The sequence below is a fragment of the Aulonocara stuartgranti genome (assembly GCF_965226115.1).
Source record: "Aulonocara stuartgranti genome assembly, chromosome: 14".
Lineage (NCBI taxonomy): Eukaryota > Metazoa > Chordata > Actinopteri > Cichliformes > Cichlidae > Aulonocara > Aulonocara stuartgranti.
In genome coordinates this window covers 26,461,472-26,486,996 of record NC_138950.1, presented here as the reverse complement: position 1 = coordinate 26,486,996, position 25,525 = coordinate 26,461,472, and the positions used below count along the sequence as shown (strand labels likewise).

Here is a 25,525-nt window from a genome sequence, read left to right as displayed (position 1 = left end):
TAGCTTGATTTTTATGCATGTTCTTCTAATAATCTATTATTGAGAAATATCTGGCTAAAATGCCATTTTTGTCTGTGATAAAAACTTTTAAGCTGGCAGTTTTAAAACTGAATGAAGAACCTGCATCACTTTTTTCCCACTTTTTCCACTTCGCTGATCATTTGAATGTAGGTACAAGTCACATTGAGAATATTGATATTTCACATGGACAGCCTGCTAGCAAGTTGTTGTAGCACTTCTAACACGATTGTCTGTATAAACCAAGTGCAACCAAATACGAAACAAGCAGAAGAGCTGCGTATTAAATATAGCTAATACTTCCTTTGATGTTGTGCAGACACAAAGTAAACATGTTTGTTTTCTTGCTAGAACTGATTTGATTCCATTCACTGATTCTGATTGGCTTGTCAGGGCAAACATGAGCTGTCCCATTTTATGGCACTGAAAGAGATTATGTTGAAGACAGACAAAAAAACAAGACCGAATGTGGAAACCTGTTTATATTTGCTGAAAAACCTGGTAGAAAATGTAATTCAGAGGCGTTAGCGTTTCTTTTGTACTGGAATGTAAATTGTTTCGTTTTAGACCTACGAACAACATGGCCTGTCAGTCGCACTGTGCTGCAGACTGAAAAATCTGCTACAAAGCTACAACTGTTGAATTGGTTGTGACATTCATGGTATCCATAATGCTCTTCTGACATGTTTTTCCTCTGTTGAATCAGCATGTCAAACTTTGTATTTATTGTGAAACCATCTCCGACATGGATAGCCATAGAATTCCAGACAATGAATCCTTATGACTTTAACCCGTTTTGCCCCACTGGCAACAATTGTTGCCAAAGTTTATCACTGTCATTTTCGACTCACAATAAAAAATCTCAAAGGTACTAATGCAACTTTTTCCACTTATATGCTAGTAGACAACTTAGACAAAGGTTTTGATTTTTAAAAAATCGTTTCCAAGTGCTTCCTATCGCATGACATCATCTGCTTCCCGCTCTTTCTGGCTGAAGACATGGCGGATGCAAATCATCCTGGAAAGAGGTAATTTTCATAAATTTCTTATGACTTTCCCCCCAAACATATTTATAATTATTTAATCATTCAAGTCTCTAGAGTAACCCTCCCCAAAAAAATTGTACCTAGGATAAATATTTTTTTGTTCATGGGCTTATTTCTGTGAGTGGCAACAAAAGTTGCCAGTGGGCACATAGCATGTCGCTAACTAAAGGAAAACACTGTCTGCAGGATTGCTCCTAATTTACTTATTTAAAATTGTAGAATGATGTACAATGGCTCATTTTAGTCCTTTTAGAATAATTCCTAGCTAAATAAATTCACAGGTATTCAAGGCCTCTGTGTATAGGATTTTTATACATTACCATACATCATTTTCTTGCTAGCTAAAATTCGCTTGCTAGCTAACATGTATGTTGTCCTTTCCTTAGGTACACCGTAGCAGAGATCCTGGCCATGCTGCAGGACTCTGAAACTGTGGCGGACATCACAGTTGTGCCTGAGTCAGAAATGCACGCACATGACACAGACTGTGACAGTGACCAATCTGATGATGAGGCCACTGGTGACCATAACCGCCTCCCATCAAGAATACTCAAAGGTGAAGGCTTTCTACCTAATTCGGACATGCAGCTGCCAAATCCCCCCGATGATGATCCTGGGTGCTCATCCTCAGTGAGTCAGACAGAGACTAGAAAGGTCAGTGGCACAAATGAAAATGTGACCAGTCAGATTGTTGGGCCCATGCTCCACAAAACTAAGAACCAAGACAGGAAATTCAAAAAAATCAAAATTGCGGCCAAAGCACCAGCACAAGCCAACAAAAAATATCAGATCCCTCGCTATGTCCCCAAAGAACATGATCCTGGCTTCACATCAGATGATCCAGTGGATATCTTCCTCACATTTTATCCCAAGTCCCTCAGAGATGTCACACTGGAAATGTCCAATCTCTACGCTGAACAAAAAGGGAAAACGCTCAACCTGACTGAGGATGAACTTCTTACATTCTACGGTATTCTGTTGATCAGTGGATACAACACAGTCCCAAGGCGGCGTCTTCTCTGGTCAGACGAAAGCTGAAGTGCCACCTGGAGTCAAGTTTTACCACGACAACCTCTTCACAACCCTGTCCCTGGTGGATGAGATGACCCTGAGAGGCTATGGCAGCTGTGGCACGATGCGACAAACTCAGCTCCATAACGTTCCCTTCACAGCACCCCAGACCTTCAAGAAGACACCCAGAGGAGATGCTGAGTATCTGGTTGAGGCAGAGAAGCTGATTGTAAGGTGGAATGACAACAGCGTGGTCACCGTGGTGTCGAACATGGAGAGGGAGTTCACCGAAACTGAGGCGAAGAGATGGAATAAACAGAAGCGGACTATGGACAAGGTCAGACAGCCCAAGTGTATCCAGGACTACAACACACACATGGGAGGAGTGGACCTGCATGACCAGTTTGTCAGCCGCTACAGAGTCAACATCCGGTCCAAGAAGTGGTGGTGGCCATGCTTCAGCTGGGCCCTGAACAGTGCCATGGTGAACAGCTGGTGCTATTACAGGTACACAAGGCTGTATGTTATTTAGTGATATCACAATCGAGTTGGTGATGTTTGACTCGAGGTCATCGCTAGTGCTCTTCGGTCGACAAGAGCAACAGTGATGATATCCAGACCAACATCACAAACTCAAGTGTGATATTGCTTTTACAGAACATTCTACATATGGGGCATGACGTTGTAGAAAGGATGAAACGATGCACATTCATGCATCTATCATGCTTGTTTTGTCATTCATTTAGGTCCTGGAAAAGCGGGGAGAAGGATCTCCTCTCCTTCCAGAGGCTGGTAGCCCAGACCCTCCTCCTGCGCCATGGAACAAAGCCAAGTAGGCAGGGCAGAAGATCTTCAATGGCGGTGGCGATAACTGATGCCACCAGGTTTGATAATTTGAACCACTGGCCCTGCAACACTGGTAGCAGGTACAAGCGATGCAAGAACTGCGGCGGACGCACATCATTTGCGTGTGGAAAGTGTGATGTGCCACTACATGTGGAGTGCTTCAAGAAGTACCACACTGAGTAGAACATGCATGAAAGATGATGGAATGTATGGGAAGAAATATGTTATATATGTATATATGTTTTTAGAGGTTCTAAGAAAAAAATGTTTGTTGAGTTTTTGAGTATAAAAAAATTGAGAATAAAGAAATCAGTTCAAATTGTTTGATGTTTTGAATTTTATACAGGGGGAACCTGAGGCTCCACCTTTTTGTTATTATTTATTATGACTATATTATTATTTTGTTCTTATTATATTATTATTATTACTTCTCTATTATTATTATTAGGTGACATTTGACCTAGTGACAAGCTGTGTGACTACTGGCAACAATTGCTATTTTCTTCAAAAAAAAGTACAAAATGGAAAAAATAAATACATAACATGATTCAGAGGGACTCAACTGATAAAATGATATGCCTTACAACTCTGAAAAAAATCTGGGCACAAACGGGTTAAGCCTTTCTTAGATTCTGTCTTAGATTTTTTACATTCTTAGCCATAGAATTTAGCAACTAATGACATGCCTATCATTTCAGTAAACATGGAGGAAACACTATAGCATCAGCCAGCATCTCAAAATAATATTAATTCTGTAGCTGAATATTGTACATTGTACACGAGGAAAAATTATGTTGATTTAAACATATGTGTGACTAACTTTAATCAGTAAAGATAAAAATTTGATCCATAACATTGTTTGTTTTTTCCAACATAAAAACGAGAATTAATTTAAAAACATGACTGAAGGGACCTTTTCCTTCAAAAGGGACATTTAAAGATGAAGGATACAAACTGTGGAGAGCACTAGACAGCCATTTTGTTTAATATAAATAATAAATGTCATTAAAGCACATCTGTCGACACTTGTTCGCTTCCCCTTCAGGTATCATGGCAATCATAATTGCACCATTACCATCATCATCTTGATCACTATTGTCATTATTCTTAACATGTCTCATTCAAGAGAAAAAGCCCATTCCACTACCAAAAGACAAAGGACACTTTTCTTTAATTGTGGAATTTAATTAGGCATGAAACTAAGTATTAATATTATGTTGAATAAAATATGTGCATTATATAGTACTGTGCCACACCATTGCTATAAAAACATGTTGGGAAATATTGAATAATTTCTAGACAATGTTTTTTTTTTTTTTACTCTCCTTGTGTGTCTGTTTGCTTAGAAAGAACCTACTGATCAGTGGTGCACAAAGATCACTTTAAACCTAAGGTGGACACAAGAGTTCACTGTGTTAAGCTGAGAGAAACTAGAAGGTTAATTATGAGTCAGTGCAAACTGGAACAAAAATATTTCTCTCTTTTACTGGATAGAGCACTGAGAAGAAAAAAAATATTTATTTCTGCAGATAGTGGATTAAGCACCAAAGGATGGCCACATGCATGCAAATTTATAAATCACATCAAATGGCACAACCGCACACCCACACACTTACACACTCATATAAACATCCCTTACAAATCAAATCAAAACAAGGCAAACACAGAGGGGGAACCATTTTTGAACTAGCCAAACCATCCATGCAGAAAAGGATTTAAATATCCTCGTGATTGCATCACTTCCGGTTCAACAGAGCTAGTCAAATGCCTCTGGTGGCCAAGTAATTCAGTGCAGTAAAGTGTGCACAAAAGCCTGCAAATTATCCAACTTGCATGATCACCAACAAACTCAAAGTGCAAGTTAAGATCACATGGTAGGGTATTCAAAGAAACAAAAGAAAAAAAAAACTCAATTGCCCTCAACACATGGGTATCATTCTATTTATCTATTTAGCAGCGCTTACGTAGCCATCGGCTAATAAAATAAGGACACCACAAAAGACGACCAATGAATGAATAAATAATCCATGTTCAAAATATACACTGTCAAGGCAGTGAAGTCTCCTCTAAGCTTATTCAGTTTATTCTGGGCGCTGCCATAGAGACGCAAGGACTGAAGAATCTAACTCTAGCTTCATTGTGGATTGCAATCACCAGCTTAAGGACACATACGTGAGTTACCTGCATACTTCACACACTTGTGTTGGCTCAATTAATGAATGTTTGTGGGAGAGACATGTTACATTCTCAGCACAAGAAGATGAATATAGCAAAAGATGGCAGTCATGCATGGTAGTAATTGCAAAGCTAAAAACAGGGATGTGTTTTTTTTAGATAGTTTACGAGTAAATGTTGCCATGACAACACGCATTGCCTGATTGACATTTAGAAAGGACATACTGGGATTACGCTCATCTTTGTGTGTGTGTGTGTGTGTGTGTGTTTGCATTTCAAAGCATCTGATTCTTTCAAATTTCAAGAAATCCAGAGCATTTCCATTTCTTAAAAAGCATACTTTTTTTGTAAATGTGATGCTTTTTGCATACAACTGATGACAGCAAACTTGAGAGTTCCTGAGAAAAAGAGATTACCATCACAGAACAATACAGCGGATGATGACAAATTGAGAGTGATCACTAAAAGTGGATAGGGGAAGATGAAAAAGGAGAGTAGAACACAAGAGAGGGATGATGAGCGATGGAGAGCACTGGCATGGTGAGGGATCAGGTCAGAAAGAATAAAGGATGGTTGATGATAGTCATGGAAATACAGAGTAGAAGGGATAGATGGTAGGAAACAGAGAGGGGGGGTGTCCTCTTGGTAGAATAGTTCTGATTGAGGTCAGTTTTCCTACCAGATGAGATACCACTTTAATCACCCTCTGCCTGTCTCATCACCATTGAGGGGATGGCCTCATCAGGGAAAGAAGAAAGACACTGCTTAGAGACAGAAAGAGAGACAGACAGAGAGAACAAGACATATCAAGAGAAAGAGAAAATACAAACGGAGAAAAACATACAAAACATGAGTGCGATATGGAGAATAAGAGACTAGGGGCTGATTTCCAGAGAGAGAAGGGAAGTGAGAGAAAGAAAACATATACTGCATGAGTTACAATGCGAAAGTCGTTTCCAAAAGTTGAACTTACATTTAGTAGCTATTCACTAAATCTCTCAACATGAGGTTCAAAGAGATGTCGATGCAAGTGAACGAGGCCATTATTAAGCTGAAAAACCAAACAGGAGCAGTCTGGTACATAAAAGGCCCTGCACAGATCCAGAAAAAAGAAGGAAAAAAACACTCTTTGGACAGATAAAACTTGCTCTAGAAGGATGGGAAAATAAACACTGGAGAATGACAGGAACATGAGCTCTTCTTTTCATTTTCATACCACATGATCTGAGGCATGATGGGGTATATTTTATGACATTGGCATGTACTGGTATCATTGGTGTTTACTGATGATGTGTTTGCTGATAGAAGCAGTGGGATGAATTTTGAAGTGTACAGGGCTGTACTCTCTGCTCAGATTTAGCCAAAAATCTGTAAATCAGATTGAAAAGCACATCTCAGTGCACATGGACACTGATCTAAAGCATATTGCCTGAATTATACCAGAGTCAAACCTCTCTTTATTGCTTTAATTTAGATAGCTGGTCTGCAGTGTTGGCACATGGCATTGAAGAAAACAATGGAATGAATCAATCACGTCCCTAAATTTAATTTAGCACTTTCAGATAGATATCTACAGTAAGAACTTTTCCCTAGTGCTGTGTAGACCATTATGCTAAAATGGTCAAGCTAAAGAGAATTTTCAGGAAATATTGGTAAATGTTCAGTTTCTATGCCATATGTCAAGACAAGGTTGAGGGTGCCTTAACCGTTTTGGGGTTTTTTTCTCTTTTCCCCTGTCTCGGCCAAGTTTTGAGGATTGATTAGAAACATGAATGGGTTGGTGGTGTGTTGAGGGCTGCTTTGGATTATTATCCCCACAGTCACCCAGCTAGCTTGGCTTCCAGGCTGCTTGGGGATTTTTGCTGAGTTTTGAGACCCACGAGCTATGTCTATGTTTTAATAGTTTAGATCATGCCTATTCAACTACGAAGTTAGTTGGGCCAGATTTTCAAACCGAGGAATTTATCTGGGCCAGATATTTTTTTTGAAGCCAGTAAGCAGCAGATCATGATCAATTTCAAACCCACACAACTGTACTGAAAAACAAGTATTTTTTTTATTCCTATTCCCCTGTAAATCTGGTGACCTCTCACAAATGCACACCAAAAGGTCCATTTAAAAAAAAGGGAGCTATAACTAAACTATTTTTTGCACATTTGAAATAATAATAATAATAATAATAATAATAATAATAATAACAAAAAACATTTTGATAATTCCCTTTCAAATTAAAATAAATATTTCGCTGACCACTCACTTTTCCTGCCATGGATGGAGCCCCATCGTTCACAAGTATACAGACACGCTTCATATCCAGACCATTTTCCTCAAAAAGAGCTTAAATCTTCTCAAACATCATTTCGCCAGCTGTGTGTCCCTCTAACGGTAGTAAACCGAGCAATTTCCCATCCAAAAAACGGACATATACGCATAACTGTGCATTATCAGTTCTGTCTGTGATCTCCTGCTATAGACATTACATCAGTTTTCTTCAGGTCATCTAACAGCATTTCAAACTCGTCTGACGCCAGAACTTCAATTCTACAAATATTTGAACTGTCCTACAGGGGTACGTTTTTAATAGCAGATGTCACACTCACTTTTCACCGCATCCACCACGGCCAGCATGCAGTATTTCATTGTTTCAGAATCTGTGAAAGGCCTTTTCTTCTTCGCCAAGAAGCAAACACGAAGGGAAGATGCTGCAGCTCTCTCTTGGGCTGTACAGGACCCTCACCATGGTAGTACAACTCCGGTTGTAAGATTATTAAACTCGGTAAAATGAATAAGTATTTGTCAGTCCAGGCAGGGTTAAACCGACAGTTTTCATTGTCAATTTTGCGCTTTTGGAGTGAGAAAGATATGCTGTTGTCGCATCATATATTACGATGATTGTTTAATATGTTTACATCACGGTGCATTGTGGGTTAAATATTGCTAGGCTACTAGGAGTGTTGCATTCACAGTCTACACTACGCTGTAGGAATTTTAAAAATTTTTTAAATTAATTAATGAATTCATTTTTTGCGTTTTTCTGTGTTTCTGCCAGGACCACAGGCAGGGCCACTCGCAGGTTGCTTCTGGGCCGCATTTGGCCCGCGGGCCGCCATTTGAATAGGCTTGGTTTAGATAGAACTTAAATCAAGCTAGCAGACCTGAAAAGTTTGATGAATGAAAGCTATACCTACAATTTGCAAGTGATTAAACAGAATCAGTGCTTTGATAAGGCATGCATAGTTTATAATATAAAATTGATTGCTATGTAAGAGACTGCAAGTTATCAAGCTAGAGAGATCAGCTAGCAGAACACAACTCTTTGTTACAACAGACAGAACAGGAACAGGAAGTGATACAATAGCACATCAGAGCCAGCACCAAGTGGGAGAACCACCAAGTCTTACAGCCAGGCAGAATAATCAGCCTGTATGGAGACAAAGATAAAAATAAAGAAACAGGCAAACAGAGAGAGATCAGAGAAAAAGATGAATAGATAGGATTCTGGTTTCAGCATGAGGTTTCCCATCTGTCTGTAGCCAGAGTGACACCTGCTCAGCTTTGATTCAAAACTGCACACTGAGCTTTAACAGGAGGCACACATCATGAACAAAAACAGCAGCGTGCACATATGTTTGTTCTCACATATGCCAACAAAAAAACTGAAAATCAGAGTTCACAAGGCCCTCAAAGATACAAAATTCTGAGAAAGCATAAAATATATGGAAACTATAAGAGAACAACACGTTTTCTTGGTGAGGATCTAATCCTATGGAAAGTAGAAACTTTAGAAACTATTGGGTAACTAGTAGTCTATGAATTATTTCCTTCCTTACTTAAAACGATGTAATGATTCCACCCAGCCTGTGGAAAGGGTTCGGAAGAAGGACAAAACATGTTTACAATCACAGGAGTCTTTCTTACACAATCACCCTCAAGGCGGAGAAATATATCACATTTGTTGAATAAATGAGGACTGATGGAAAACCTCTTTGCAATTCTCTTCATTTACAGCTTGTTTGGAATCAGCTTTCCTTTGGTATTAAGGGGATGATTATCTTGGGTGGGAAAAAAAAACCATCAGGAAAAGAGATCATCATGCCTGCTTATACACAAAAGACATGCATCCCTTAGTTTAGACATCATAAAGAAGTACTTGTCAAACAGAGGACTGTTCTACTTACTTGTTACACACATTTGCTTGGTCTGATCATCTCTTAGTTTCAATTGCTCTTCAGTAAGATTTATGCAATAAAACATGGATTTGAATAATCTGCACCATGCAGCTTCATTTTGTTATGATTCTGGCAATCATGTCAAAAAGACAGTTTTAAATGGACTCTGCACCTTTAAGAACACCCTTACTGCTTCCACAAGAATTAAGAGTCCAACAGCTAAAAGCTGACTGAAATTGGCTCATGGAACAGTAATTTTTTTGATACTAAGCACACCAAAAGATCTATAACACAATGGCTGATAAAGAACATGATGGCTGATAAAGAAAAGAAGTTGTTGCAATGACCCAGGTCCAGACCGCAACCCAATTCAATTTCTCTGGCAAGACCTTAAGAGAGCTACGCCTGTAAGGCGAGAGACTGATTTCTGAAAACACTTACCTACCTACGCTCCCATTCACATTCCTTGGCAAGTTTATTGGATATTGCTACAATATCCTACCTCATTATATATACCTCTGGTTGTTTGTAATAAATATTCTAAACGTATCATCTGTCTCTGGGTTTGCATCTGAGTCCATAAAACAGCAAATGGTGATTTTCTTTTTTCTCTTTTCTTTTTTTTTACACACAGGCAAGTTTTGTGTCAGTGACAGGGCCAGCAGAAAACATTTGGCTAGGGACCTACGGTGCCTTTATAAGCAACCGAGGGACTCCTAGTGAAGTCTGGCAAGCTACCCTGCATGTTAAAAAATTATGCTAAAGGGTTACCTGGTGTGTTATAATGTGACGGTAATAGGTCCTGACCAAGTGTCTTTGGAAATGAGACAGCTCTCCTTTAAAAAAAAGACCAAAACCAACAATGTGTTAACCTCTCTCTCTGTGGCTCTTACCCCCAAGCCTATGAATTCTCACTGAAAAACATGCTTTAACTTTCAGTAAAGGCTAAGTTATTACTAAAGTTAAGTCCCGTATCCGTTAAAAATAATAGATTTGAATGTTTCCAGTCATGTGTTTCGTGCATTAGTGAGTAAATGTTAAATGGAATGGTACTAGAAAACTAGTTCATGCATTTATTACTTCTAGGCTGGAATACTGTAATTTGTTATTATCAGGATGTCCTAAAAACTCCCTGAAAAACCTTCAGTTAATCCAAAATGCAGCACCAAGAGTACTGACAGGGACTAGAAAGAGGGAGCATATTTATCCTAAATTTGCTTCGCTCTCAGACTGCAGGCCTACTTGTTGTTCCTACAGTATTTAAAAGTAGAATGGGAGGCAGAGCCTTCAGTTTTCAAGCCCCTCTTCTGTGGAACCAGCTTCCAGTTTGAATTCGGGAAACAGACACTATCTCTACTTTTTTTTGCTAAAGCATATAGTTAGGGCTGGATCAGGTGACCCTGAATCTTCCCTTAGTTATGCTGCGATAGGTGTAGGCTGGTGGGGGATGATTCGTTGAGCATTTCTTCCTCAGTCACCTTTCTCACTCACTATGTGTTGTACAAGTTTCAATCACACATTAATACAGTGCTTAAGCACTTTCTAACCTATCCGAACACATGGATAAACTAGGTAGAACTTGCCTGATATGTAGGAACATAGACTGGGTTTGTCAGAGTTCGATCCACTGCGTTTCCAACTAGGAGAAAGCCCACTCTGCTACTGGAGTCACAGTCACCCTATAGTGAGTATAAAGTCAGTTTATGAAGAATTGTGGCCAAATGTTTTGACAGAGTTTGTTTTTTCATGCATTTTGATGCTTCAGTTTTCATTTTGATTAATTTTTACACAATTCTATGATATAGTAAAAACAATGACAAAGATTCAAACACACACAAACAAAGAAAAAATGGGGCACAACTGCAAGGAACAAATCCACATGATGTTTTGACAGCTCATATTTGTTAGAATAATCCTTACTGTACTTAAGGTATCGCTAGTAGAACTTTGCTTTTACTCGGTTGGCTTTAAGACAAAGGATATCTCCATAAGTTAATGGATGACCACATGCATATCAATAACTTGATGAGTATGGAAAATGCTGTGTTTCTCTATATGACCGTTCATTCTGATTTAGAGTTTTTTCTTAGAGTATAAAACTTCATAAACCACTGAATGTCAAATATTTGTTTTAGTTTGATCCTAAAATCTCAAGGAAATATGTGTACCATTAAGTGAAATCAGTGCTATCAAAGAACTGGGAATACATGTGCACAGGTGTGTGCAGTGTGTGTAGTGTGAGCACTCTCAAGCTGTGTATACAGCTTGAGTGTGACCCTGGTTTAATGCTTGTGTCTGATGTCATCCCAGAGATATATTGGTTTGGGAGTAATCTAAGCCTCAACACATTAAGGGAGTGTAGCTTCACTGAAGGATTACTCTGCACAGCAGGAGCCTGCCTTTAAATGTGTTAGCATAATGCTGGAGACAGCTAGGAGTAGAGGAAGGAGGCAGACAAAGGATAAATAGAGCGAGAGAGTTTGTGAAAAGGAATAGAAAATCAGACAGGAACCCTACTGAACTGAAATGTTCAGTTCAGTAGGGTTCCTGTGTACTCACAAAATGTACTAAAGTCAGTTGTAATCTTGTCCATATAAAGAACAAGATTGTTATTGTAATACAGTGTAATATACAAAGTAGACATTTTGGGTGATTATTGCATTAGCCTTCTTGAGAAATACTGTCCAGCTTTAGCCTATAATTGTCTCACAATTAACCTAAGTAGAAAATTACATGGTGTGTTGTAATCTTGCTCTCTTTTAACTCTTCTGCACCTTCATTACTAAATTTTTGCAGTCATTAATTTTTGACTGGTGAGTACAAGTATTCATTCAGTTTATTGTGCTTGAAAAATTATTGTATTGGGAAAAATCTGAATGTTTTAAGATGTTTTTAACTGAAGCTGAATAACCATTGATAAGCATTTTGGAAACTTATTTCACCACTATCTACAGTATAAATAGCATTTATAAAATATCACAGCATTATGACACTGTGGTGTTTGAATCACCACAGTGTCATAATGTGTATTTTGTGTCTTTGGCTGACAATTTAGCATATCTGTTATATTTACATTAAAGCCTATTTTGCTTTATTTATGTGTCTGGCATTCATATGACTCATCATGCTTTCACCATCTGCCCAACATTTTTGATGTCTGCTTGCACAAATTAAGCTGGAAAATCTGGTGAACCCAGTTAGTGCTTTAGACTCGAGGAATGTCTATTGCTATATAAAGAATTAATTCGTTTTAGGGTAAAAAACGAACAAAAAAAATTATGACAAAGGGTTTTATATAATTGCGGATATCAAAGAAATTTTGAACATATATTACTGCACATTAAGATGGACAGGCTTCTGAATGTATGAATATGTCTTATTTGGATGAACCAGATAGGGTAAAATTCACTGGCAACAAGGTGGCAAATGTTCGTGTACATTAAGCATGAAGAATCACAGTGGATGTGACATATGTAATCTTATTTGAAATTTGGCCATGCATGCACCCGTGGTATATGCGAGAGAAATGAATGTGTGAATGTTGCTGTGTGTGGGAAGCAAGGGTAAACAGCTAAAGCAAATGCCAGTTTAGATTATGCATGAATAAGAGATGAAAATATAAAGCTGCATGTGATGGAATCTGTGCTTAACATGCATGTTTAGATGGATACATGTAATACGAAGAGCATCCATGTTTATTGGTTGCAAAAAGCAAAATCAGTTCTGGGTTCACCATTTTTGATTTTGTGGTTAAGAAGACGCCAGAAAGTGAGGGTGGCGTATTTGGACTCGTGTTGCTTTTGGTTTACACATTTTTTGACCTTTGAAAGTCATTTGAAAAATGTGCTACTTTGTTGAAAATACAGCATAGATATAAACAGGGTATGTGGACAGTGATGTTGACAATAAAGACGTCAGTCAAATATCTATCTATTCATATATGTGTGTGTGTATAAAAAAAAAACACCCAGCACGCCCCTGCGGGCGGTTTTTTATCCTTCAAGCTCGGGTCCTCTACCAGAGGCCTGGGAGCTTGAGGGTCCTGCGCAGTATCTTAGCTGTTCCCAGGACTGCGCTCTTCTGGACAGAGATCTCTGATGTTGTTCCCGGGATCTGCTGGAGCCACTCGCCTGGCTTGGGAGTCACCGCACCTAGTGCTCCGATTACCACGGGGACCACTGTTACCTTCACCCTCCACATCCTCTCGAGCTCTTCTCTGAGCCCTTGGTATTTCTCCAGCTTCTCGTGTTCCTTCTTCCTGATGTTGCTGTCATTTGGAACCGCTACATCGATCACTACGGCCGTCTTCTTCTGTTTGTCTACCACCACTATGTCCGGTTGGTTAGCCACCACCATTTTGTCCGTCTGTATCTGGAAGTCCCACAGGATCTTAGCTCGGTCATTCTCCACCACCCTTGGGGGCATCTCCCATTTTGACCTCGGGACTTCCAGGTTATACTCGGCACAGATGTTCCTGTACACTATGCCGGCCACTTGGTTATGGCGTTCCATGTATGCCTTGCCTGTTAGCATCTTGCACCCTGCTGTTATGTGCTGGATTGTCTCTGGGGCATCTTTACACAGCCTACACCTGGTGTCTTGCCTGGTGTGATAGACCCCAGCCTCTATGGATCTTGTACTCAGAGCTTGTTCTTGTGCTGCCATGATTAGTGCCTCTGTGCTGTCTTTCAGTCCAGCTTTGTCCAGCCACTGGTAGGATTTCTGGATATCAGCCACCCCCTCTATCTGCCGGTGGTACATACCGTGCAGGGGCCTGTCCTTCCATGATGGTTCCTCGTCTCCCTCCTCTTTCTTGGGTTTCTGCTGCCTGAGGTATTCACTGAGCACTCTGTCAGTTGGGGCCATCTTCCCAATGTATTCTTGGATGTTCGTTGTCTCATCCTGGACTGTGGTTCTGACACTCACCAGTCCCCGGCCCCCTTCCTTGCACTTAGCGTACAGCCTCAGGGTGCTGGACTTGGGGTGAAACCCTCCATGCATGGTAAGGAGCTTTCTTGTCTTTATGTCAGTGGCTTCTATCTCCTCCTTTGGCCAGCCTATTACCCCAGCAGGGTACCTGATCACGGGCAGGGCGTACGTGTTGATGGCCCGGATCTTGTTCTTACCATTCAGCTGACTCCTCAGGACTTGCCTGACCCTCTGCAGGTACTTGGTGGTTGCAGCTTTTCTAGCGGCCTCTTCATGGTTCCCATTCGCCTGCGGGATCCCCAGGTACTTGTAACTGTCCTCTACGTCTGCAATGTTGCCTTCTGGTAGTTCAATCCCCTCAGTTCTGACTACCTTCCCTCTCTTTGTTACCATCCGACTACACTTCTCCAGTCCAAACTACATTCCAATGTCATTGCTGTATAGCCTGGTAGTGTGGATCAGTGAATCGATGTCTCGTTCATTCTTGGCATACAGCTTGATGTCATCCATGTACAGGAGGTGGCTGACAACTGCTCCGTTCTGTAGTCGGTATCCGTAGCCAGTCTTGTTAATGATCTCACTGAGGGGGTTCAGGCCTATGCAGAACAGCAGTGGGGACAGAGCATCTCCTTGGTAGATCCCGCACTTGATGGTGACTTGTGCTATGGGCTTGGAGTTGGCCTCTAGATTTGTGCGCCACATCCCCATTGAGTTCCTGATGAAGGCTCTTAGGGTCCCATTGATCTTGTACAATTCTAGGCATTCCAGTATCCAGCTGTGGGGCATTGAGTCATAGGCCTTCTTGTAATCAATCCAGGCAGTGCACAGGTTGGTCAGTCTGGTCTTGCAGTCTCGGCTGACTGTTCTGTCTACCAGTAGCTGGTGTTTTGCGCCTCTGGTATTCTTGCCAATTCCTTTCTGTGTCCCGCTCATGTATTGACCCATGTGCCTGTTCATCTTAGCCGATATGATGCCTGACAGGAGCTTCCATGTAGTACTGAGGCAGGTTATTGGTCGGTAGTTGGAGGGGACCGGTCCCTTCTTGGGGTCCTTGGGGATCAGGACCGTCCGACCTTCGGTTAGCCATTCCGGGTGTCTCTCGTTAACTAGCAGCTGGTTCATTTGTGCTGCCAGACGCTCGTGGAGTGCAGTCAGCTTCTTTAGCCAGTAGGCGTGAACCATGTCGGGCCCTGGTGCTGTCCAACTCTTCATACTGGAGACCCTTTCTTGGATATCTGCCACTGTGATGGTTACTGGACCCTGTTCAGGGAGGTCGCTGTGGTCTGCCCTCAGATCCTCTCAGAGATTTACAGTTAACAAACAGTCAGGTGAATAAACAACAATGAGAGACTTGTGTAGGTTAACGTGCTGCACGGGTGAAAAGCTCAGAGCAAATCACACCGAACTGCAGTATTCGTTTATTTTTATAGGTTACATCGTCAATATGCAAATATAATCACATTTCCTGTCACGCAGGTCCTGATGTCTGTCTGCATGCAAGCTGTGTGTGTGTGTGTGTCACAGAGTATGTGTGTTGCAGGTCAATTTCTAAGAATAATATAATGCAAGTCAACTTCTGCGGATATGTATTTCTGTGCTGGTCTCTTGTCAGTGTCACAGGGTCAGCTTCCTGTTTCAACAGAAAACTGTCTGGTGAAATATGTATAACATAACTTTTGAAGCATAAGCAAATAAAAAAATAAAAACTCCCTAACAGATCCACTAGCCACTGAGCATTGCCGTTATGGGTTGCGTCCTTCTCCCATATGCTCTTCCAGTATTGCTCCGTCTCCAGCCTTGGTGGTGCTGTTCTCTTATTATTATTGTTCCCTTGCCACTGAGAGTACACCTTTGCTGGTTCTGTGGAGAACAGCTGGTTTATTCTCCTGCCTTCGATCTCTCTGGTGTATCGAAGTGCTATATATATATATATATATATATATATATATATATATATATATATATATATATTAGGGGTGCAACGATATTCGTATCGATATTGAACCGTTCGATACAGTGCTTTCGGTTCGGTACGCATATGTATCGAACAATACAACATTTGTAATTTATTTTATCAATTTTCCTTCTGACGATGCTGTCTGTGTTGAGCGCTCAGTGAATCTGTGTTCGACTACTCCGCCTAGGCTGCACTGTCGAGCGCAGATCCACTGAGCGCTCAACACAGACAGCATAGTCAGAAGGAAGAGCGCAGGGCAAGCTAGCGAGACAGAAGTTAAGCTCTCCTTGCAACAGGCAAATTGAACGTCATTCAGATCTGGCGTTTGGAATTATTTTGGTTTTCATGTGACGTATGACCCTGAAGGTAAGCGAGTCATGGACTAAAGTAAAACAGTATGTTGAATGTGCCATGCAATGCTCAATTACATTGGTGTGAACTAGTGTGTTAGCGCAGTTAGCTCGTTAACGTGTTGGCCGTCTAGCCCCATGCACGGAGTGATCGGCGGTAGCTCGTTAACGGAGATTTGCCGTGTTGTGGCGTTAAGGTCATTTCAACGAGATTAACCTGAAAGCACTAGTGGGAACACAACGAATATGACTGCACATTTACGCCGACATCATCGTAGTGCAAAGACAAGTGGAAGTGGAAGTGGAAGACAAAAAAAAGCAAGCATGCTACTAACTTTAGCCGAGTCATTTAGACAGCTGTTAGCACATGATTCTCCCTATGCTGCTGAGAATATAGCCCAGAAGAAGCGGATAGTATAGCTTTTATTTTGGAAAGAGACATTTCTCTGTAATAAACTCTCTTTTCCAAAGATGAGTGATTCCTCAAGCAGATACAGGGCTTGCAATATCGCTAGCCCGACGTCCCGGAGCTAGCGATTTTTTCAGTCCGGCTACCAAAATCTATTTCTTCCCTGCCCGTCGGGCTATTGTAGGAAAAATATATGTCAATGCTTTTGCATTCTTTCAGAAATGTAGCTGGGTAATTATGTCATTGGCATCGGTGAGCCACTGTCAATATGTGACATATTGAAGTCGCGTTTGAATTTGCGCTTGTTTTTTTGCTTTCACTTTGCAATCGTGCGAACTGTGTATAGAGAGCGACAGCACTGATCTGTGAGTGATGATAATTTGTGCACCAATTCCTCTGACATCGTCTTATTAATCGTTAGCTTACTATGCAAACATGACAAGTGAAATCTCCCGCAGCTTAAACATGTGAGAGGTTGATCGCGCAGAGAATCGCTGAGCTTATGTGAGTGCGTGTGTAAAAGCATTTCAGTTCTGCTGAGCCAAATAAGACAGGTCAGGGTGAAGAAGTGACAGCCAAAGAAAAGCTTACCACAAAACAGAGAAGTTATGACAAATCAGACTATGAGGCAAAAAGAAAGTGCAGCTTTATGGTTTCATGGACAAAAGAATTTCTGTGGCTGCAATATGATGAGCTAAATAACCAGGGCTGCACATAAGTGGTCCGCAGGTGCGTATTCGCTGTCAAAATAAAAAACACGCACAAGGGTTAGGGTTAAATTTAAAAACTGTACTTTTGAGTTAAAATATATATTTATAATTTTAATAAATGACAAATTAAAAATGCATGAACATTTTTTTGTATCGAAAAAATATCGAACCGTGACACCAAAGTATCGAACCGAACCGAACCGTGAATTTTGTGTATCGTTGCACCCCTAATATATATATATATATATATACATACATATACTAGGGGTGCAACAATACTCGTGTTAATATTGAACCGTTCGATACAGTGCTTTTGGTTCGGTATGCATATGTATCGAACAATACAAAATTTTTAATTTATTTTATCAACTTTTCTTCTGACGATGCTGTCTGTGTTGAGAGCTCAGTGGATCTGCGCTCGACAGTGCCGCCTAGGCTGCACTGTCCAGCGCAGATCCACTGAGCGCAGCACAAGCTAGCAAGACAGAAGCTAAGCTCGTTGCAACATGGCAAATTGAACCTCCCCCACCCTCATTCAGATCTGGCATTTGGAACTATTTTGGTTTTCATGTGACGTATGACCCCGAAGGTAAGCGCGTCATGGACAAAAGTAAAACAGTATGTCGAATGTGCCACGCAAAGCTCAATTACATGGGTGGGAACTACTGAGTTAGCGCAGTTAGCTCGTTAACATGTTGGCCATCCAGCCCCACGCATGGGGCGATCCGCGGTAGCTCGTTAACGGAGATTTGCCGTGTTGTGGCTTTAACGTCATTTCAGATTAACGCTGACAGCACTAGTGGGAACAAAATGAATATGACTGCACATTTACGCCGACATCATCCTAGTGCAAAGACAAGTGGAAGCAGACAAAAACAACAAGCAGGCATGCTACAAACTTTACCCGAGTCATTTAGACAGCCGTTAGCACATGATTCTCCTTATGGGGACCTGATATGTTTAATATGCTGCTGAGAATATAGCCCAGAAGAAGCGTATAGTATAGCTTTTATTTTGGAAAGAGCCATTTCTGTCATAAACTCTCTTTTCCAAAGATGAGTGTTTTCTCAATCAGATTAATTTTTTTATCCCCTTGTTGTTTCAGCAACATTAAATTTAAAAACTGTACGTTTGAGTTAAAATATATATTTATAATTTTAATAAATGACAAATTAAAAAAGCCTGAACATTTTTTTGTATCGAAAAAATATCGAACCGTGACACCAAAGTATTGAACCGAACCGAACCGTGAATTTTGTAATGCATACTAATAGAGAATCACAGACATATTATTTTTAAATGGGAAGGGAAAAACAATACTAAGAAGTGCTTCATAGTTTGAAAAATGTGCCATAAAGCAGGGGACATCTGAATAGAAGTGTTTTCAAATAATTCAGCTCTGTCGAAAGTTTGAAGGGCATGATTCATAGAGAAGGCTGCTTTATTACAGAATCTGTTATATTAACTAGAAATGTGTGCGTAACAGCTGACCTGTGGGATGTAGGATGCAGCTCTTTCTAATAACAGATTCAGTGTGTCATGTGCATTATATGTTTGTTACTGGCTTCCAAATAAGTCATCACTCATAGTGACAACTATGCATGCTTATGTTTGCTGTTACCTTATCCATGATGCTCTCAAAATGTTGCTCCTACAGTTATATGAATGTGCCCATGCTTTCAGTCGCAAAACTGACAACGTTCTACTTTGGTAAATACTGACAGTAGTCATTTTTTTGGCAAAAACAGCTCATGCTGAAAGACAGAACACTCTGTCAGAATAAGTGTCTCTTAAAATAAACCAAAAGTTACTTCTTATCATTAGCATTTCAGTGGGTGTTTTTGTCCGCACTTAATGGGAGACCATTCAAACAGCTCTCTCGGTTCCCATAGTCGGACCATGATTTTCAAACATCAGCACAAATATGTGTGTCATGGTAAATAAACTGAATGTTTTCTCTTGAAAAAAGTTCTGCGTTTGGGTCCACTTCATACCCACCCGCCTTGACAGTATGGTGTCATTTTTCACATGTCTGGTCCTCTTTGAAGTAATCATGGACAGAAAACTTTTTAGCATAATCAAAATGATTGTTTAAAATAATTTATTTTCCTGAACTGTAGGACAGTTACAGTGAGCGATTGTTGCTTTTTTACTCACAAATTTTACAATTCATTTTAAGATTATTAACAACACAGAAAGAAAGTGAAAGTGTCTTTTCAATTTTGTTTTCTTTATTGTTTTGTGAATGAAAATGTAATCATATCTTTTGCAAACTGAAGGTGGAGAAAAAAAAACTTTACGGCATCATGCTGACTTAAAATTAATTCCTGGATTATTTTACAAAAATCAATGGAATGATTGAAGAATGTCAAGTTAGACTATAGTTAGACAATCAGTTAAAGCAGACCAAGCCATGAGAGCATTTATGTTACCACTTACTGACAGGAATACTTGAGCCTCTGACACAAGATCCAGGTAATGGTTACAGTAAAGAGGTAGCAGATTGTCTAAAGCATTTAGAATGCGACAACAGCATTGACAAGTACAGATTATACTTCGTGAAGGCTTCATCAAATATATATTGTTGACCTAAGCTCTTTAAATAGGAAATACTTTGAATTATATATATATATCTCAATATTATCAGTTCTGTTATGTACAACATCTCCAGGTTTCTGGCTTTGGTCCACAACCCAATGGCAGAGGTAGCAAAAGTACAGGCATTCTGTACTTCAGTAGATGTACAGATACTTGTGTTAAAAACTCTTTCAAGGACATTTCTATCATTTATTTTTATGCACACGCCACTGAACATTTTGTTATATTAATATAGTACAAAAAATAATATTAGGATGTGAGAATACAAATGTTATTTGAATCTAAATTCTAATCCTAATACTTCAGATTCAATACGTGATAACTTAGACCACTGACAATGTCATTATCAATTTGTAAGACTTTGAGAAAACATGGTAGAATATTTAAATATGTTATTTACAGTTTTGGGTAAGTTACTTAGTACTTAAATTAGTAACTTAGTTACATTACTAGTTACTTCTATCAAAAGTAACTCAGTTACTTCAAGTTACTCGTTATTTTCAGAGTAACTAGTTACTAGGGAAAGTAACTTTGGTTTTACTCAGAATTCTCTTGTTAATGTGTTTCTTCCGTAACTGGATACCCAGCAAGATTGGCAGTCTTCTAGCTTGCTTACTTGCCACAAGTGCACTGTGCCACCTACCAATAGAAAGGAAAAAATAATGTGCACATTTCCACGAGAGAAATCCCACGCCTGATTCTATTCTAGCCTGCTTTTTACATCCAACACAAAAACTGCAGTCGTGGTGCTTTCGATTGTCCTCAGAACTCGGAAATTCTGCCTTCTGAATAGGAAGATGTAGGTAACACCAGACTGCAGCTGAGCTGCATACAGGGCTGGACTGGGACAAAAAAATCATCTTGGGCATTTTGACTAGAGACCGGCCCACCATTATAGGAAAAATCATAAAGCCTTTGAATGAAAATAAACACTGTTGTGACAGTGATGTACACTATTCTGATGGTATATATGTATCAATCTATCAATCGTTTGTTGCAAGACTCAGATAATTATTTTTTTTTAAAGTGAGACATTTTAAATGAGAATAAGAAAGTATTTCCTTGTGCCCCCCTTTCCCTTTTAATGCCCTACATGGACCCCTGGCAACACTTTCCTAGATCCACCCCTGCACAGTTACCAGCTGTCAGCTACTTAAAAAAGGATCCTGGTGTTATTTGTCTCTCAGAAACAGTTCATAACTTCCCTTCAACTCATTCATGTTAACTAAAAGGTAAACCTTTTTCTCCATCACAGCTTTGATGATTCAGTAAGGACATCTCCTGGTTTCATCTTCATGTTTCCCTCTCACCAGATAACCAAACCGATATCATGACCAGCAGGTTTACAGCTGTGGCTCCAGCGAACATCAGCTGATACTAGAAATTAATATTAAATAAATTCTAACAACAGCTGATCAAGCTTAAACGTGCTGCTGTTGTTTACCGCAACATCCGCTGGTTTCCTCTTTCTGGCGCAAAGTGGGCGATAAATAAACAAGAGAGAAAAGCCGATCAGCTGATCATTGATCAGTTTCATGATTGAAGTAGAAACAGGAGAGCGATGGTGAGAGAATGAGAGGAGAAGAGGCAGCTGTGCAGCGTAAACACAGAATAAATCCAGCTTTGTGTCTTTTTCATTGTAGCTGAAGTACGAGACAAACTGTGTTCCTTTTTACCTCAATACGAAACGCGCAGTATTTTCTCTGAATACGAGACGATTCTGTTTTTTACGGGATGGTTGGCAACTCTAATAATTAACCTTATGAACAAAATAAAGTTCAACATCAGTAACATAGCACCACCCAGCTGTATAGAAACTCCGTCATGCTAGCTAGCACGCAGTACGAAAAAGTCAGCATAACGAAAATAAACTCCACCTAAACTTGGTTCATATCTGACCCAGATAGACTGCAGGTTATAACTTCTTACCTGAAGTTCAGTTCACCTGACACTCTCGGACCGGCGGCTGCTTCGGGTCTCTCCTCTTGCCTCCCTTAATCCTTCATCCACCTGCTGGCTTCCACCACTTGCTAATGTTATTGAATCTGTGGAAGCTCCGCGATAGCCACCACACGAAGTAACGAATAACGAGCCTATCTAAATCCCAGTAACGAGTAACGCGTTCCCGGTTTTGGCATAATAACTAGTTACCGTGCTCGTTACCACAATAATAACGTAGTTACTGTAACGCGTTACTTAATAACGCGTTAGTCCCAACACTGGTTATTTATGACACAAGCACTACAAGCGTTTAAAAAAGCATAGGGAAAATACTAACAACTCACAAAAACTTCTAATGTGAGCTCCAGTAGACTTTCTTAGTGGACAAGCTGTGATCAGTTGGCCTGTTACTATTTGTGGATTTACACATAAAACAAGATGTAAGTAGCTGTTTCACAGCTATTTCAGTTGAGTTCAATTTCCTACACTAATATTATACTGTGCATAATACAGTATACTATTAGTAATACTATTATAGCATAATGATTGAATTAAATGAATGAATGAATCTAAGTCTCATCAACTTAAATGTAAATTAATCTCTGCTACACTTGATGTAACCTAAGACTGACCACAACAGCCATTGTGTAGAAGTCCAACGCAGTGCTTTACTGCAAATTCACCACATTAATGGAGCTGACCTGTTTATCCTGCACAAAGTTACCCAGAAATTTAATCTGAATAACACAAAATTGGTATACCTAGCTTGTTTTCCAAAATGAAAATGCATGATTTGTCAAAAAACATCATATACTAATCCAATATGTGATTACAAATTATGACATTGCGTGTAATTTTAAATCTGCAGTTTATCAAGCTTCACTGAGTAGTCTTACCTTTAAATATAATCTCTCTTCTTCCTTCCTTCTCCTGTCTTTTCTTACACATTTCTCCATCTCTCAGTGAAGTTAGCTCTCTTTCTTTCCTCTCAGCAGCTGGACCTTTTGCTAGTAACATACCAACTGCACATTAACAATTTGTGTGTTTGCTGATGTTTGTTGAGCTGAATGGCACCTATTTGTTGAGTAAAAATGTTACTCCTTTTTCGCTCATTCCTTTTCTGTAGAGCTAGCATGTCCGTATGCTATACGGACATCTGCAGAACAAGTATACTGGCCTATGTTTACCGCGTGTACAAATGCCATAAATGATACCACTGAACCTAAAGTCTGTTTTAAAATGTAGAAGAGTAATAAGATTAGAAAGTACATTTGTGTTAAAATGTAGCGAGTAAAATGTAATGCAGCACGGTGACACGGTGGTTAGCACTGTTGCCGCACAGCAAGAAGGTCCTGAGTTCAATTCCAACATCAGTCTGGAGTCTTTCTGTGTGGAGTTTGCATGTTCTCCCCGTGTTTGTGTGGGTTCCCTCCGGGTACTCCGGCTTCCTCCCACCGTCCAAAGGCATGCACCGACATGTGAGGATAGTTTAATTGGAAAATCCAAATTGCCATTAGGTGTGAATGTGCGAGTGAATGTGAGTGCGAATGGTTGTCTGTCCCTGTGTGTTGGCCCTGCGACAGACTGACCTGTCCAGGGTGTACCCCGCCTCTCGCCCTATGACAGCTGGGATAGGCTCCAGCGCCCCCCGCGACCCTGAAAAGGAGAAGCGGAAGCGAGTGGATGGATGTAGCGAGTAAAAGTCAAAAGATGTCAGAAGAAAAATAACTCAAGTAAACTATGGATACCTAAGAATTCTACTTAAGTACAGTAACAACTTATTTGTACTTAGTTATTTCCCGCCTCTTCCCGTTGGTAGTTAGCACAAAACATCACATGCATAACACTGGATTTTGTGGAAAAGGTGAGGGACGATGTCACACAGAAACAACATTACCAGTGAATTCGTGGCTGTCACATAATTATGTTACATCTCTCTTCAAGTGTTCCACGTACTGAAGCACTGGAAGTAATTACAAAAAATTACAGGATGACCCCACCCTTAACAACAGCAAGTGTTACTGACCAAGTGTGTCCTTTCACTCTAAATATTTCACATCTAAGGGGCAGTACTAGAGACAGAAACATGGATACACAATATTTTTCCCTGTCGCCCATTCTAACTTGTACATAGAGAAAGTGGAAAACAGGGTTGTCATATTCTATGCTAAAACACCACTGATCGATTGGTTCAGGTATGTGGATGTGTAGGGTTTTTTATGAGAGAGAAGACAAATATGCTTAAATTATGAGTTTTCACAATCTATTATTAAACGGTTAGAATTTAAAAGTTGTTTCACATTGCACCATGGACCTCCTCTCTGTGGCTCAGAGACAAAAGGCTGCTGCACCCAGGCAGTAAACACTTTTTTATTGCATGTCTCAAAAACACACTGTTAACACGGTGGGTTGAAACTGCTTAGGGTGGCCTTAGGTCTGATGTTGGCTCACATTTCTTCTGCAACTTTCTGGGCATCTCCTTATTTGGAGACGCCACTTCACCCATCACCATAGCAACCACCTCTTGCCCACCGACTTGCATAAAGAGGTTGGAGAAAGAGAGCTTCTCCAACCTCAGAAATTTACGACCATGTTTACCTTCTGGTGACTTCAATAGTGAGACAGACCCTTCCCCTCAAATTCCTTAGAGAAGGGGGCTCATCTCTGTTTATGTCTGTTAGTATTTGAGTACAGGAATCTACTTCTAATACTACTCTACAATGCTTAACTTTGTGCAGTAAAGTATAAAACACAAATATGTGTGCTAATTATGAGATATTAGCCTTAAAGATAAAAATTAATCCCAACAGATGATACCTGGGTGATTATCAAACCTCAGGATGTACCATAATTCATCAATTACATTAATTCAGTACACAAACACACTGGGAGGGAATATATGAAAAATGACATGCTAAGATTCTGAGACAGTGAAAGTATCATCAGGAATGAGGGGCATTTGAAAGTTGATGTATACTGTGATATATAAACTAACGAAGGTCAGATCAGTGTTTAAGGTTTGGCTTTCATCATCCAGTGGAGCCCAAATTAGCTGTCATAAGGATACTGCAACACAGAGCAAACACCATCCCTACAGACACAACGGCCAACAAAGCAGGGGAACATTATATCAAAGAGGCCCTGAGTAAATGCAGTTATCCCACCTGACAATTTCTCAAGCAGAGAAGACACCTGAGGAATGCTTCAGGTTATCCAAAAAAGAAGTAGGACAATTCATGTTTAAGCAAAAACCACTAGTGATTCCATATTTGTCAAGAATACTGGAACAGCTGATATGCATATTTTCATTATTTTCATCAAACATAGCTTTCAAACCCTAAAACACAAAATTGGTCCACCCGAAGG

The 25,525-nt window shown here is 40.0% G+C and overlaps 2 protein-coding genes across 2 annotated transcripts; both read left to right on the top strand.

The window, feature by feature from the left end:
• Nucleotides 1-809: 809 nt before the first annotated feature.
• Nucleotides 810-2,102, top strand: LOC309687633 (uncharacterized protein; the record flags this gene model as incomplete). The annotated part of the gene is made up of 2 exons (XM_082502730.1): nucleotides 810-1,046; nucleotides 1,451-2,102. The coding sequence occupies exons 1-2, from the start codon at nucleotides 1,018-1,020 to the stop codon at nucleotides 2,100-2,102; spliced, it is 681 nt and encodes a 226-aa protein (XP_082358856.1). The 5' UTR covers nucleotides 810-1,017.
• Nucleotides 2,102-3,400, top strand: LOC309688348 (piggyBac transposable element-derived protein 3-like). The gene is made up of 2 exons (XM_082504011.1): nucleotides 2,102-2,582; nucleotides 2,822-3,400. The coding sequence occupies exons 1-2, from the start codon at nucleotides 2,167-2,169 to the stop codon at nucleotides 3,102-3,104; spliced, it is 699 nt and encodes a 232-aa protein (XP_082360137.1). The 5' UTR covers nucleotides 2,102-2,166; the 3' UTR covers nucleotides 3,105-3,400.
• Nucleotides 3,401-25,525: the final 22,125 nt, after the last annotated feature.

Excerpts from the sequence above, each read along its gene's own strand:
- LOC309688348 (XM_082504011.1), top strand. The coding sequence starts at position 2,167 with ATGACCCTGAGAGGCTATGGCAGCTGTGGCACGATGCGACAAACTCAG. Across the intron at positions 2,583-2,821 it reads AACAGCTGGTGCTATTACAG|GTCCTGGAAAAGCGGGGAGA; the intron begins GTACACAAGGCT and ends TCATTCATTTAG.